This window comes from Callorhinus ursinus, unplaced genomic scaffold, assembly GCF_003265705.2.
Source record: "Callorhinus ursinus isolate GAN/ISIS: 27379988/994484 unplaced genomic scaffold, GSC_fseal_2.0 scaffold19, whole genome shotgun sequence".
NCBI lineage: Eukaryota > Metazoa > Chordata > Mammalia > Carnivora > Otariidae > Callorhinus > Callorhinus ursinus.
Window position 1 is genome coordinate 21178563 of NW_027397081.1, and position 16031 is coordinate 21194593.

General features: G+C 47.8%; 1 protein-coding gene across 17 annotated transcripts in view; it reads left to right on the forward strand.

The window, feature by feature from the left end:
* PKNOX2 (PBX/knotted 1 homeobox 2) overlaps positions 1-16031 on the forward strand; it is a 303585-nt gene that overhangs the window by 256830 nt on the left and 30724 nt on the right. For all 17 annotated transcript variants that reach the window (XM_073903918.1, XM_073903926.1, XM_073903920.1 and 14 more), the window contains 2 exons: positions 1770-1941; positions 13352-13540. In XM_073903918.1, the coding sequence (XP_073760019.1) occupies positions 1770-1941; positions 13352-13540 (361 nt within the window). The remainder of the gene's footprint in view (positions 1-1769; positions 1942-13351; positions 13541-16031) is intronic.

Below are 16031 nucleotides of genomic sequence, written 5' to 3' on the forward strand. Positions count from 1 at the left end.
TGTCTTTTTGCCCAGAATTATTAGAATCCCAGCATGGGACAGGCTGTTAAGGGTTCCCTCATCTACGTGCAAACACTGTGTAGGCTGGATAGTCAGTCTTCCTCTTGCTGTGTTCGTAGCGTACTGGAAGGGAAAACGCATGGTCTGTTTGCCTTTTCAAGACTTACTGTGTTCTCCAATATGGTAGCCATTAGCCACATGTGACTATTTACATTAAAATTAGTTAAAATTAAATAAATTTAAAATTCAGTGTTGCAGGCACCAGAGTCCTATTTCAGGTGTTCCTTGGCCCCCTGTAGTTAGTGGCTACCATATTGGACAGAGGAAATTGTAGAACACTTCCATCATTGCAGAAAGTTCTGTCAGACCATGCTGGCTAGAACATGCCTATTGGCAGAGGCCTGAGTGCCAGGCCCAACACACAAACTTCCCCCTCTCCCAGCAAGCAGGGCTTACTCAAAAAGAAAAAGGGCTGGATTGTGTGGTCCCAAGGGACTGAGGAGAGCCCACAGAGGGATGGGCAGATGCTCTTCCGGAATCTCAGTGGAAGGGAATAAGGCTGCAGGTCCAGGGTCAACAATCTGTGCAAACACATGCACCCATGCTGGATGCTAAGACCTCATTGTTCACACGTGCTGCGGAGAAATAAGAACAATGTGCAAATAGACACACACATATAATATGCAATAAATATTTCATGGGATCCACATACCTCTTCCAGACTCTGGACACAGTGAAGAGTAAGGTGGGCTTGGCTCTTGCCGTCATCTAGCTCACAGTCTAGTGAGGAAGGCCAATAATAAAACAAACAGCTCAGAGAGCCATCAGCAGAGGCTAGGGGCAGGGGAGTGGAAGGAAGCTTCCCAGACTTGGTGATGTCTAATCGAGGACCCCTAGGGTCAGTCAGGCACTGAAGTAGGCACTCCGGCTTACATAATGCATCCCGGAACGACACCCACATGCTCACACATGCTCACACCCACGCTGTCTTCATTTGCTGATTCATCATCCGCCACCAAACATTTAGTAAGCGCCTGCTATGAGCATGCAGGGCAACATCCTAAGGATACAGTGATCATTAAAACGGGGACTTTCTTGGAAGAGAACGGCGATGCTGATAATCATTGAGTCACGGTTGTGCTAAGTGTGCACTGATAGAAAGGTGCAGGGAGATGTCATACGTGTAACTGGGGTGTGTGACCTAAACTGAGTCAGCCAGTAGACGCGGGACAGGTGGAGACACCTGCCCACCGTGCGTGGACGTGTATTCGAGCTCACACACATCCCTCTGTGTACAATGGTAGACACACACGTGAGCACATCTGCTGCCCTCAGCTGGCTCCAGACGGCCAAGAATGAGTCTGTGAACCACCACTACTGCTCACGTCCAGGACTTTTCTGGACACTTCCTATATGTCCTTCCCAGGTTGACCTTGAACCAGAAATGGACACTTATTTCTGTGAAGGCTTATACCCCTCATCTCTCACCAGATATCCACGCAGCTTATCTGACCAAAGAGAAAAGTTAGGCACCCAGAGGGGAGGAATAGAGCCTCTAAGGCTCCAGAAACCGGGACACTGGATCCTCCATGCCAGGGCATGAGGTGCTGCCATCCAGGCTGGCATGGGGACTGGGGAATGTTCTCAAGAAGCAGGACCTTGGGAGAAGAAGTGACGGGAGTGCGGGAAAGGGGCCCTGGTGGCTTCTGAGCCCAGCCAGCAGCAGGTCTCTGTGTGTGCGCATGTGTGAGCTCTTGATGTCCCCACAGGCACCCTCTTTTCCCGCTCCTGACGCTGCTGTTTGAGAAATGTGAACAGGCCACCCAGGGCTCGGAGTGCATCACCTCCGCCAGCTTTGATGTGGACATCGAGAACTTTGTCCACCAGCAGGAACAGGAGCACAAACCCTTCTTCAGCGATGACCCAGAACTGGACAATCTGGTAAAGACCCTCCAACCCCCACCCTGGCTAGGGTCTTCCTACCCTCTGATCCTTCCGCAAGCCCTAGAAATGATCCTTTTATTCATTCCATTCATTCAACAGAAACTGTGCGGTGCCCACTACGGGGCAGGCCCTAGATGCACCCGTTCTAGCAGTTGAGAACCATTGCTGGTTTCTTAAACCAAGAGTTGCATGCCCAGGTTTTGCTGCCAATGGCCTTCTGTTCTCTGCTCACTGCGGCACCTGCATCCTGTATCCCAATACCCTGCCCCCCCCCACCACTTGTGGTGCAGAGAGGAGGGGAGGAGGGTCATAGGAGCCAGAAGGCGTGGAATGGCTGCTCTGAGGCCCGGAGTCCTGGCGTGTTAATAAATAATGTCTTGGGCTGCCCAGAGAGGAGCTGACAGCTGGCGGGCTCCAGTGTGGAGGATAAGGGCAACAGGCATATTCAAACACATCAATAGAGAAAAAGACCTGGAGACACAGGCGTGTTAAGAAGGCCAATAGATGTCTGCCCATCTGGGGGGGACACAGACCAGGCTCCAAAACCCAATTTATCATCCAGATCATCACTACAGGTTTTCTAAAATACATATTCCTGGGCCCCGCCACCTGGGCATTGTGATTCCATTACGTTTGGTGAGGCCTGTGAATCTACATTTTTAAGTTTCCCAGGCAATTGCAATCATCAATAAGATTTGATAACCACTACCATAGGTGACATCTGAAATTCTCTCCTGGACCTGGGAATTCTGCTGAGAAAGAGAGAGAGAGAGAGAGAGAGAGAGAGAAACAGAGCAGCTGCTCTATTCATTCAACATGATATACGGTTATCCTGGAATTATTAATTATTAACCACATTTTTTTATTTTTCTGTGGGTGGATTACCTAGACCATGCATGGTGAATTTGGAAACTCTGCAAAACTCACCTCCATAAATTGATTATAGTGCTGACCTCCCGTAGTCAGAGTTTAGCTGATACCTGCTCCTAAAAGGGAAATAGAATTAGAAAAGCAAATGTGGCACCAAAAACAAAGGAAGAAAATGTATGCACATGCGCGTGTGTGCCCATGCACACGCACACACTCAGAGCACCTACAGAACAGATCTCAGTGACTTACGTATTATTCTGTGCTGTGAATTATCCACCCCACTGCTTCTCTCAAGAGTTGAACGTGATATTTTATGGAGTCCAGAAGAGCTGCCAGGGGAGCCCAGCCTGGCCTGGAAATTGGTGAGGTGTGAGAGGGGGGCTGGCGGTTCGAGAGAGGGAAGCACGGGCCGGCCGTCAGGGCTGTTAGGGTGAGTACCTGAGGGCCCTGGGTCGGCTCTGCTCATCCCTGGCCCTCCCTCTCCCCTGGCTGGGATGGGGCAGCCACACTGCCCAGGAGCTCAGCCCGCTGTCTGTCTGGTTCCCTGCAGGCTGGTCCAGCCCCACCCTGCTGGTCAGCAGGTCACCATCTCAGGACCGCCGCTGTGACGTAGGCCTTGGGATTCAGCCCTGCAGCAGCCACAGAGATAGGAGAGGAGGCAGCTATTTTGGCAGCGGGGGGGGGGGTGTGTGTGTGGCTGGAATGGGCCTGGCAGAGCCACGACCCACTCCCGTCCCATGACACAAAAAGAAGCGGAGGCCCAAGTTGGTAGAAAGTGCCTCAAATCAGGCTGAGTCATGGGAAAGAACTGAAACCTTTTTAGGAAGCAAGAGTCCTGGGGCAGCAAACCTCACCTGCCTTGCCCGCCACTACCTGCCAGGTGAAGTGTTCACGGACACCCTGAGAACAGCCTCCCTTTCTAGGATAACCTGGAATTTACCAAAAAGTGGCCACAGCTCTGTGCTCTCCCCTTGCTAACACCACCTGGGTCTCCCGGGGTTTTGTTCCCTCAAAGAATCCAATCTCTTGATTCTGCCCAGCAGAACTTGGTTAAATGTCTAGCCCCAGTGGCCCCGTACCTCTGGTGTTCCCGGGTCTTCTATCCCAGGTGGCCGGGGTGGGAATGGTCCAGTGGGCGGAACGGTCCTCAGACACCGCGTCCACCCACATGGACCTGATTTACTTAGAGGTCTTGGCCACAGTCAGTGGCTTGGCCGACCGGTCAGGGGTTTGAAGAGTTGAAGGAGCTCTTGGAGACGGAGGACCTGAGCCTGGCTTCACGGCTTAGCCTGTGTGCAACTTGAATGATGTAACTCCTCTGAAGCTCGGTTCCCTCGTCTGTAGAGCTAACACACCTCTCTCAGGTGACGGCAATAAAAAAAAATTAACAAGATGGCATGTGGAACGAAATGTCCTTTAAAAATGCATGGCATCCGGAAGGTTAATCTCAAATGCAGTATCGCTAAGGTAAGGAGATCTACCTTCCCAGCGTCTCCTGCAGGCCATCAAAGAGACTGTGGGGCGGAGACCTTGCAGCTTCATTTGGGGGGTCAAGCAGTGCCCTTTGCCACCCCATTTGTAGTCCTGTGTGCGGAGGGGGCGGCTGGAGAGGCCAACGACAGGAGCCGTCATTAGAACAAGAATCATGTAGCCAGCACAGCCGAGATGCACATAATTAGAAATTAGAAAAAGGTCAGATCGCGTCATTATCAGCTCAATCAGCTGCTGAGTGCCACAGCCAGTTAATTTGGCATCTGTATTTTTTACAACCCCGCACACGTAGCCCAACGGACTGTAACTCTTTATCCGGACAGATATACTGCGCAGCGGAGCAGGGACATAAAATGAGAGACCCCAAGCAAATGAGCTGAGATAATTGAGAGATTTATTTTTTATATATATGTGTGTCAGGGCGGCTTTCCTTTGCCCTTGAATATTGACTTTCACAGATGGGATTGTCAGGAGGACATGGGGGTCCCCCAAAACTTTGTCCCACCCCGGGCCATGCTCTGATCCTGCTTTCTCCCGAGCCCAGAGAGCCCATAGGCCCCAGCCGTGGCAGGCCAACCGTTTGGACGTACATGCCCCCACCTCCAGCTGCCCGTCCTCCATTCCTCCAAGCAAACTGCCTTGCTGAGCGATCCCTTCCCCTGCTCCCGGCAGTCTGCCAGACAAGTTCCCATGGGAACCACTGATTGTGCTCTCCCAGAGCTGCCCAAAGGTCAAAGAGGTTCCCAGATCGTAGGCTTCTGGGGGAACTTCCCTCCCCTGGCTAGCCACCTCTGCCACAGCACTGATGCCCAAAGAGAGACTCAGTCACAAAACGCTAAGGGAAGAGCACAACCACGGGGAGAAGCCGGTCCAGCGCATCCGACTACCCATTTTATAGATGGGGACGCTCAAGTCCAGAGGAGGGAAATGAGTCGTTAGGACCAGAACCCAGGTCTGCTGGCTCCCAAGGCCCTGCTTCTTCCAGGGTGTCCTCACCTCTCTTCTTCCTGGGAGCAGGAAAGCCCTCATTTATAAATGCCACCAGCATCTCCACGCCCCTACCTCCCCTCCCCCCACCCATCCCCTGCCACCCACTCTCTGACCTTCTGTACCTCCCTGTTTCAGGACTATGGGGGTGGCTTCTCACCCCCATGGTGGCTAAGCTGGCAAGCCGGCTGCTGAGCTCCCTGGGGGGATACCCTCCCCCACCCCAGTCCCCACACCCAACCAGGGCTCACCAGGCCCATTTCTCACCTGGCCCACTGATCCCCTGCTTGGACCTAGCAGCCTCTGACTGGCAGTTGGTAAAGTTTGTAAAATTTGCAAGTTCCCCAAACCCCTTTGAAAGGTAAAAGCTTTTTGTTTTATAAAATCTGATTTACGGGCCCCCAGTGCAGTGCCGAGGTTTTATATATTATGCAAGATTTCAAACCGAGGCTGTAAAACGTACGGTTTCAGTTTCATGCATGGAATTTTTTTATGTGTAAATTTTTTAACATTTATGGGGCACGTTTTAATGAGACTCTGGTGTGGCTCGGGGGACAGATTATGGCTGCCTGACCGCAAAGCCAGCTCCAAAATGGGGCCCCCCAGGCCCCTGGGCCCACTCTAAGGAGGCAGGGCCAGAGGCCGGAGGCTGTGAATAAGGAGGCACATGAAGGAGCCAGGCCAGAGCTCTGGGCCCACAGAGACCCCCAGTGGCCCCGATCAGAGTCGTTCACTTCAGCCTGCAGTGCAACTCTCCTCACCGACATAGGAGCAGAAAATCTTACCAACACTGAGTTAGGGAAAGCAAGCAAGACTAATCAGAGCTAGTCGTGATAACATTTATAGAGCACTTACTAGGTGCCAGGTGCTGTTGTAAACACCTTACATGGTATTATCTTATTTAATCCTCTCTTCAAACTCACAAGGTATGTGCGTATTACGTGTATTATTATCCCCATTTTAAAATGGGGAGATTGAGGTGCGAGGTGAAATCACTGAAGTTCAAGATCGCCCAGCTAGTCCGAGGCAAGGGTGTGAGTCAGATACTGCGCAATCCAGAACTCCGGCACCCACACTCTTAGCAGCCGCGCTGACCTCTAGCCACTGTTCTCCTGGGGCTTTCTATGTACCGGCTCTTGTTTTTAGTTCTTTCTAGATGCATCTCATCTAATCCTCAGTACAACGCTGAGGGACTCACTGCTATGATCCCATTTTACAGGAGCAATGGGGAAAGTAAAGTGCAGAGATTAAGTAAATTGTTCAGGATTTCTCAGTGGATGGAAGACCCAAGACTCAGCCTCCAAAACCCATCATTCTCGAGCATGCTTCTCTGTGCAGTTCTCATGACAGCCCCATGAGGTAGTCCTTGTCAGCCCCATTTTACACAGGAGAAAATCAAGGAGTGAGTCCTACCGCCAGTAAGTTACAGAGCTGGGATTTGCACCAAGGGGGTCTAACTCCCAAAGCCCACCTCTTCCCTCTAAACCACTTGCTTCTCCAAATTCTGAGGACATTGGAGGCGAAGGACCATGTTATTGACTTAAAAGTCATTGAACTTGTCGTGCATGGTGGCTTCCGTCATCATTTTACCCCCAGCCGTCCGGCAGTTCTCCCATCCCTGGTCTTCACCTTTCCCCCCCCCCCATTCCTTGTTCCAGGGACCCCGCACTTCCAACTGCTCCGATCCAGCTGGTGGGTCAGGAACAATTCCTGATTTTATTTTGGCTTTGGCTGCCCTAACGACCCGCAGGAAATATCTGAGCACTTTAAGGAATGCGAGTTTAGAAACTCTTTTGTCTGCAAGTGAGGGAGAGTAGTTCCAGCTTCCCAACTTGCAGAGGGAGGAGAGGGTGAAAAGAGCCTGCCCTCCAGGGAAAGGGGGCCTCCCTAACTGCCGTGCGGGATTTAGGTTACCTGAACGGATTGCCCCTGTGTCTCCGTAGTTGTGAGACTCAAATGAGATGATGAGAAAAGCATTTTGCAAATCACAAAGTGGTGTGTGTGTGTGTGTGTGTGTGTGTGTGTGTGTGTGTGTGTGTGTGTGTTGGAAGGCAAGGATTTATGACCATCAAGGGCAGAAGCCACAATCCTACAGGAGGCCACTTTTTAGAAAGGAACTTGGTGGTAGTGGGGTGGGGGAGAGGGTTGGCATAAAGAATGGGCATTTATCAAATAGCTACTGTGTGCCCAGAACTTTTGCACACATTGTCTTGTTCAGTTTTCATACCCACTCTACCGGGTAGGTATTATCATCCTAAATGTTACCGATAAAGTAAAACTGCTTGTCCAGAATCAGCAGGCAGGAAATAATAGATTTGGGACATCACACCGTGCGACTTCATAGCCAGCGAGAAGCCCCAGTCCTGTGTACTCTCCTGGGACCAGTGAGGTGCTAGTGTGCAGTGGTGTGAGACTAAAACGTAAGGTCGCGTCTTGTTTTGCTTTTGTTGAAGGGTACTTCTCAGAAGAAAGGGACCGTTTCTTTATTTTGAAAGCACAAGGGAGAGAGAGAAGCTGGAGGTGAAGCAAGACTTGGGGGGCAAGATTAAGAACACGTTCATCACGTTTGATGATGATATTAAGTTAAATGGAATTGTTATTGCTCTAGAAGATTTGAAATAACTTTTTATATGACATTGATCACTTAGAAAAATAGTTTAATAAATCAGAGTTTTATTCTGACTTAGAAGCAAAAACCCGAAATTGCAAACACGTAGGATAGAGAATGATTTACTAAACATAAATACAGGAGGAAAAACACTGGGAATGCTTCTTTTTCTACTCACTGAATATGGAATAGCAATAGAAAAGCCAACAGGATATTAGAAATTATTAAAAGAGGTTTAAAAATTGTACCCATTTGCTTCCCTGTGGTTTCTAAGATATTTCACATCATATCGCCTTTAGCCTCATCAACTCTTGCAAGCAAGGGATGATCATTATCCCCATTTTCCAAATGAGGAAGTTGAGGCTCGCAGAAGTCATGGACTTGGCCCAGTAACACCTAATTTTATAAACAGTAGGCCTATTTCAGGTTGTCTGACAACATCCCTCACAGACTTGCTACTCTGCCTGACAGCCACCCCCACTAATGGTATGGCCCACCTCTTTCTCTAATATTGAATAGGTCCTCCATATTCATTGCCTCGGAATACCATTATGATTTACTCTACCTTCTTAAATCTTTAAACCAAGCCTCTTATCCCATAAAAAAGTCATCCTTCAATTGTGCTTTGTTAGACCAAAAAGTAGGTCCACTTTTGGCCACTGGACACCAAATCTGGTGTAAGCTCCCTGTGTATTTTATTTCAACAAAACAATTCTGAGTAGATTTTACTTTGTATTTTATCTTATCTGTTTGTACTTTCTGATTCCTTTTTAATAATAAGTATTTATTGGCTATGTTTTTAAAATGAATAGATATATATACCTTTCTGTGTGGTGGATGCATGTATGTAGATTTAAATTAACCAAATGAGTAAATGAAATTTTGATTAAAAAAGAAGAATAGTACAGTAAAAAAAAAGCTCAGAGACCGAAGGAAAGAAGAAATGGAAGAAGGGAAGGAAGGAAGGAAGGAAGGAAGGAAGGAAGGAAGGAAGGAAGGAAGGAAGGAAAGAAGGAAGGAAGGGAGGAAGGAAGGAAGAAAGAAAGAAAGAAAAAGAAAGAAAAGAAAGGAAGAAAGAAAGAAAGAAAGAAAGAAAGAAAGAAGAAAGAAAGAAAGAAAGAAAGAAAGAAAGAAAGAAAGAAAGAAAAGAAAAGAAGGAAGAAAGAAAGAAAAGGAAGGAAGGAAGGAAGGGAGGGAGAGAGGGAGGGAGGGAGGGAGGGAGGGAGGGAGGGAGGGAGAAAGGGAAAAAGGAAAGGTTTAAGGAATTAGGATGTTTTGTCTGGAGAAGGCAAAGCCAGTTGGATAATTTATTCAAGTCAGATGCCTTGTCCCATGTATGGCATAGACTGAGACTCCATATTTGTGTTGAATGGATAACAACAAATTAAGGGAGGTTATATTGATGGAGGCACTAGGTGTTCTTGGTGCCGGCAGAAGGCTGGGTAAGTGCTTCATATCCAGGAAGGAGAGATTTTGTACATATAAGGAAGAACTTCTCCATCAGCAGGCTGAGAGAAATAGAGATGATCTGAAGTGAAGGTTCTGGCTGGGAGAGCCTCAGAAGAGAGCAGCCATGTATCGTAAGAGAGTTTGGACCATCCACTCACCTAGATGCCAGCCCAGATCATCTCCCCAGGGCCCCTCCCAGCCCCGTCAGTGAGCCGAGGGCACAAGTCCCGATAATGTTCAGGGAATCAGAAAATGGAAAGCACCTGACAGTCCAACCCTCTCTTTTTACCCAGGAGAAGGCAGACACCTAACATTGGTGAGGTCTTCTGACTCCTATGGGTGAGGCCAGGAATGAGAGATGAGAAACCAGAGCAGCCGAATGAGAGAAGGTTACCAGGGAGGGCTCTGGAAATCCTAAACTTTAATGTCCCCAAAGCTATTTGGTCTTCCTAGAACCCTGTGCTTCCCATCACTGAGCCACAGCCCCCCCCCCAAATCATGCACCCTACAAACTGCTTTTCTCCATCTACGCAAATCCCAAGAGCCTGTCTTGGGAACAACATAGGCCATGGGACTTCATAGCCTAGTGTTACCGCTTATCAGCCATGTGACTCTAAACAAGTGAAACTTAATATCTCTGGGCTTCATTTTCTTCAACTGTAAAATATGGGCAATCATGGTACCTCCTTGCAGAGGTGGTTGTGGGGTATAAATAAGGTAAGGCATGTGGAAGGTTTAACACAGTGCCTGAGACATAGTAAGAATAAGACATGTTTGGGGATTGTTATCAACGATCAGTGAGCATTTATTAAATGCTTTGTATGGTGCTAATTATTCTGAAAGACAGAAACCAAGATATCCATGACCAAAGTCAAGTAGAAAATTGAGAGCAAATGTTCCTTCAGTACCAAATAAACCATTCTAAAGTCACAATTCTCTTCTTTGCCTGAGAGAGCACAGTCTCTTTTGGTCTCAGCCCCATGGAGGGAGCACTCCCTTAGGATAAGACCCTTGGATTGAGCCCTGCATGAAGACACAAAATTGTTGGTCTCTATCTTTGAGTGACACTTAGTGTCAGTACTCCAAGAGTCCTTAAGTAGTTAAGCACCATTCCTGCCCATCAGGCAATCCAAAAGCTAACCCAGGGACTACTCAATCGTTCCCCACTAGAAATGCCAGTGAAGCTCAGAGAGGAGCGTGGCACTGGTGTCCAGCCACACCACTCTGCTCACGCCGGACTGTCAAAATTCTCTGGGAGAGATTCCCTGCCTTGTTTCCTAGGCATCAAGATGCTAGCCAGCAGTTAGGAGGGTAGGATTAAACAGAGACCCTGTATACTGCTTATGTCAACAACAGTGGCTCTCAAAGGGCAACAAGCCCCACCTTTTTTTTTCACTTCGATATAATTATAGATTCACACGGAGTTCTAGGAACTAATACAAAGAAGTTCTGATTCCCCTCTTGCATAATGCATATAGTTTCACAACCAGGAAATTGACAATGATGCAATCCACCAATTTTACTCAGATGACACCATTTTACATGCACTCTTGTGTGTGTTTAATTTTGTGCCATTTTATCACAGATAGAGATTCATGTAAACTCTGACAGTTGAGAGACAGAACAGTTCCTCGCTCTGCACCCCCGGGGCCACCACCAATCTGTTCTCCATCTCCATAATGTTGTCATTTCAAGAATGTTAGATAAATGGCATCATACAGTATGTAACCTTTTGAGATTGGCTTTTTTTCCCTCAGCATAATTATTCCTTTGAAATCCATCCAAGTTGTTGAGTGTATCAACAGTTTGTTCCTTTTTGTTGCTAAGTAGTCGTACATGACATGGACGTACCACAGTGTCTTTACCCACTCACCTGGTGAAGTATATTTTGGTTGTTTCCGGTTTGGGGCTGTTAGAAATAAGGCTGCTTTGAACATTCACATACTGTTTTTGTGTGAACATATATTTTATTTCCCTGGGATAAAGGCCCAAGAGTACAATTCCAGGGTGTATAGTAAGCGTATATATAGTTTTGCTTAAAAAAAAAAGCTGTTCTACTGTTTTCCAGAGTGGGTGAACAATTTTTCATATCCCCCAGTAATGTACGAGTGATCCAGTGTCTGGTTCTTTGCCATGGTGTTATCACTATTTTTCATTTTAACCATTCTGATAGATGTGTAAGTGATATCTCGTTGTGGTTTTAATTTGCATTTCCCTGATGGCTAAGGAAAATGAGTATCTTCTCATGTGCTTACTTGCCATCTGTGTATCTGCTTCAGTGAAATGTCCAATGTTGTCTTTTTCCCCTGTTCTAATTGGATTGCTTGCTATTTTACTGTTTAGTTCTGAGAGCTCTTTATATATTCTAGAAAGAATTCCTTTGTCAGATATATGGTTGCAAGTATTTTCTTCCAGTCTGTAGTTTGCCTTCTCATCTTTTTCACAGGTTCTTCTGAAGAGCAAACATTTTAAATATTGATGAGTTCTAATTTATCAGTTTTTCCTTTTCTGAGTCAAGCTTGTTGTGGACCTCCTTGCCCACTCTTAGGAACTCGTGATTTTCTCCTGCATTTTTGTCCTAAAAGTTTTATAGTTTTATATCTTACATTTAGGTCTTTGGTCCAATTCAGTTAATTTTTATATAAGATGTGAGACTTAAAGCAAAGTTTGCTTTTTTTCCTTGTGGATGTCTGAGTGCTCCAGCATCATTTGAACAATGCTTTTTTGAAAAGCAATTTGGCAGTATTTATCATGAGCCAAAAGAATGTCCATAGCTTTTTCTCCTGTCACTTCTGGGAATTCACCCTGAGGAAATAATGCAGACACATGACTCAAAGCGGGAAGCTTGGAAAACAGTCACTGTAACATTTTTTATAAAATTGAAAAATTAGAAGTAGCCTAAATGCCCAACAATGAGGGATTGGTTAAGGAGGGCACACATGAAATAATAGGCAACAATTAAAAATATATTTACTGAATAATTTTTACCCATTCAACAAATATTTACTCAGTGTCCAGAGTGTTGGTGCCAAGGATAGCATGGTGAGCAAATTAGACACCCTCTCTCCCTTCTAGAAGCTCGCAGGCTGGAAGTGACAATAGAGAAAGAAGATGGTGCTGCTGTATAGAAAAATACATGTGGTAAACTAACAAAGTTGTAAGCACAAAGTGACTAAAGCAATGTTAAAATAGATGCCTGTGGAAAAGAAAAAGAAATCATCATTCTTTTAGGGTGATTGGGTCAAGGGCAGTTATTTTCCTCCTTGACTTCCAAACCACCCGTAGCAATTGTCTTGGTCTAATAATAACCATGATAAAGAGAAAAGCTCCAATTGAGAACTAGCCTCTTGCCATGAAGGGTGGGGAGTGTCCATCTGAAGAGGGACAGTCACACGTCCAACAATCCAAAGGGCACAGGACAGCTCGGTGTTCAGAGCCCAGCTAAGTCATGCGGGATGATCCCGTCAGTCAGCAAGTATCAATGGGGCATCTGCAAGGTGACCTGTGTCACATGAGGCCCTCAGAATACATGCTTAAGAACAGACAGTCCCTGACTTCTGGAGGCGCCCACAAGAGCTCCGATCTCCAGCTTCCTCGTGCCTGCTCAGCGCTCCACACTTTGCAGCTTCTACGTTCCCTCCTACAATCCTTTCCACAAACCTAGAAGGTTGTTAAGGAGGGCATAATTATCCCCACTTTTCCAACAACAAGATGCAGACCAGTTGCCCGAGGTCCCCCAGATAGGAGTGGCAGGGTCGGGGCCAGAGACCTGTCTTTTAGCTCGATGGTTCTCCAAATACCATTTACTCGAGAGCGGTTGTGTTAACAGTGGGCTAAAAGCATGCAAACCATAACTAGAATTTAAATCCAGTGGATAAGAAAGCTTATGCCTAAGGCAAGGCATGGGCTTCTCCTCCCTGGTGGACTTGGGGCTTAGGAGGTCAAGGTGGCAGGAGGAGTGTGATACGAACACCTGAGCTCACCTCCCCCTCCTTTCCTCAGATGGTGAAGGCAATCCAGGTCCTGAGAATTCACCTGCTGGAATTGGAGAAAGTCAATGAACTCTGCAAGGACTTTTGTAACCGGTACATCACCTGCCTCAAAACCAAGATGCACAGCGATAACTTGCTCAGGAATGACCTCGGGGGACCCTACTCCCCCAATCAGCCCTCCATAAATCTTCACTCACAGGTAACACACAAGGCTGGGTCCTATCTCCTAAGCCAGGCTCCTAAGCCAGGTGTAGGAATGTCTGAAGGTCCCCTGGTGGCCTAGGAAAAGAGCTTAGACTCACTGGATACTTTCAGCGTGAGGGCCCTCCTCTGATCCACTCCGGTTCATCAGGCAGCACCAGAACTCACCGTACTGGGGCATGGGTATTCCTTAGAAAATGACCAAAGTGATTCCTGGCTTCCTGGCCCAAGATATCCTAAGAAATGCACGTAAGTGTTGAGATGAAGCAGGGGCAGAGCCGGGAATGGACCCCGACCTCTTAGCCCCGAACACTTCTCGAGAGGGCTTGCTGAGCTCTCTGTGTTCTTGAGAAGGGGGGTTTGGTCCTTCCCTGAATGAGGACAGCTTCCCATGCGACTGCTTCTCCCGGATCAGTTTCCAACAGTTGCTCGCCCTACCCTGGCTCATCTGTCTTCCTAAGGTTCAGGGCCACTGTGGATGTCACCTCCAGTCACCCCCCCCAAGAGTCACCCGCCACCTTCATCGGGGGAACTGGGGGACATAGAAATGGCAGCTATGTGTTCTGGATGAGAATGGGCTCTTCTCTCCAGAGCGGAATATTTTCCCCAAACCGTACGGAGCTAAGAAAACTGCCTGGTGATGCCTTTCCACCGGGCTCACCAACATCTACGTAAGCCATAGCTCACCACTTTCTTCCCTCCCACTGAGTCCCCGAGTCTGGGACAGACAGATGGAGGGCCCCAGGAGGCTTACAGTAACCTCTTCTCATGAGACAATCAGGCTTGGGGAAAAGGGTAAACTTTCTAAGAATGATGGGCGCTGGAAAAAGTGCCTAAGATAGGTGGTGCCATTTTTATCTCTAAGCTTTAGGGGCCAGCACACTTGATCCATCCCTCCGGGTTGTAGAGGCAGGGGAAGGGTCAGGGGGCCTCCTAGAAGGCCAGCCCCACCTTGCACAAATCCAAAGGGATCTCTGTGGGACTCAACAGTGAGTACTGCATGGGACATGAGGCAAGAAGTTTATTTCCTCTTCCCATTGCTTGAAATTACCAACTCACTTTATTACAGATCTAAAAACAGCCGCCCAGGCTTCTGCTTGCTAATATTCTCTTGAAATAGACTCATTCCTTCAGAGTCTTATTGTACTTTCCCTTATGATCAAAATTAGCAAGAAACTTGCATAAAAGAGGACAATAATTGCTCAACGAGCATCTCGTTTGTAATTTATTAGTTTCTATTATTGTGGGTTACCATGGCGACGCTGCGCAGCCTGGTGACGGGAGAGATGCAAGATAGGAGCTGAGGAGGCTGTGAGGCCTCAGCAAACGGAGATGCACATTTTTATCAGTAATTTTCATGAAAATAATAAGTGAGGAGTTAATGAGATGGAAAGCCATCCTGTGGCTATTGTGAATTTTTTTTAAGTGTTGATCTAATTAGAATGCATCGGTCAGGAAAAGTAATGAGGATTTAGTGCCTCACAGAGATGTGAGGATCATATCAGAAAATTAGCACAAGTCTTTGGAAATAATCAGGTCCTTGGAGAGGCTCTGGATTTCCCCTCCTGGGCTCTCCAAGTCTACCTCGAGGGCTGACACTGGGGCTGTACCAGGGTAGTGGGGGAGGAGTGGAGGGCCAGAGGGCTTAGCAGCCACAGCGGGCCCCCTCCAGGTTGGGGTCCTGGGGCCGACAAGGCAGTCTGCTGCAGGCAGGGGCACTGGGGACGTGGGGTTGGCAGAGATGGATAACACGGGCTCTGGGTGAGCCAGGGCGCGGAGTCGCTGCCTGCGAAAGTCAGTCCTCCTGGGAGATCCCAGCCTTCGGGGCCTCTGAGCTTTGAGGAAAGAGGAGAGAACTTTGATTCCCGTCATTGTAAATATCAGATCTCTGCCTAACAGCCAAGCTGGCCCTGGGGTGGCCACTGCAGAAAGGCTTCTGATCTGCCTAGAAAGAGGAACTCAGATAATCAGGCAAAAACAAAGACAAGCTCGAAAAAGAAGACAGGACACTTGGCAAGATGTTTCTATTTGGAATTTCTCAAACTTGTCCCTTTCATTGCCTCTGCCTTGCTGCCCCCTACTACGTTCAGCCTTCAGTGGGTAAATGAGATAATCAGACACACGCTGCTGCCATGGATTCCTAACCTGCTCACCTGTCCTCTCTGGCTAGCCCTCGGCCCTCCACACACACGCACACACGCGCACGCGCACGCGCACACCACAAACACAAACACACCTACACATGCCTCTTCAGCTTCCGCTGCTGGATTTATGGTCCTAGGACTCTGTTTATGTCCTTCTGCTCAAAAGCTCTGATTGTCCTCAGAGTTTTCTCATCCTTTCGCCTGATAGTCAAGGCGTTCCCAGGTCCACATTCCCCCATGCCTGTCTGCTCGGACGACACTTCCACAGCTCTGCAGGACCAAACCCGGCCTCTTCCCAAGGACAGTAACAAGGCTGCTCTCCCCTGGAGGCCTCTCTGAAGCCCC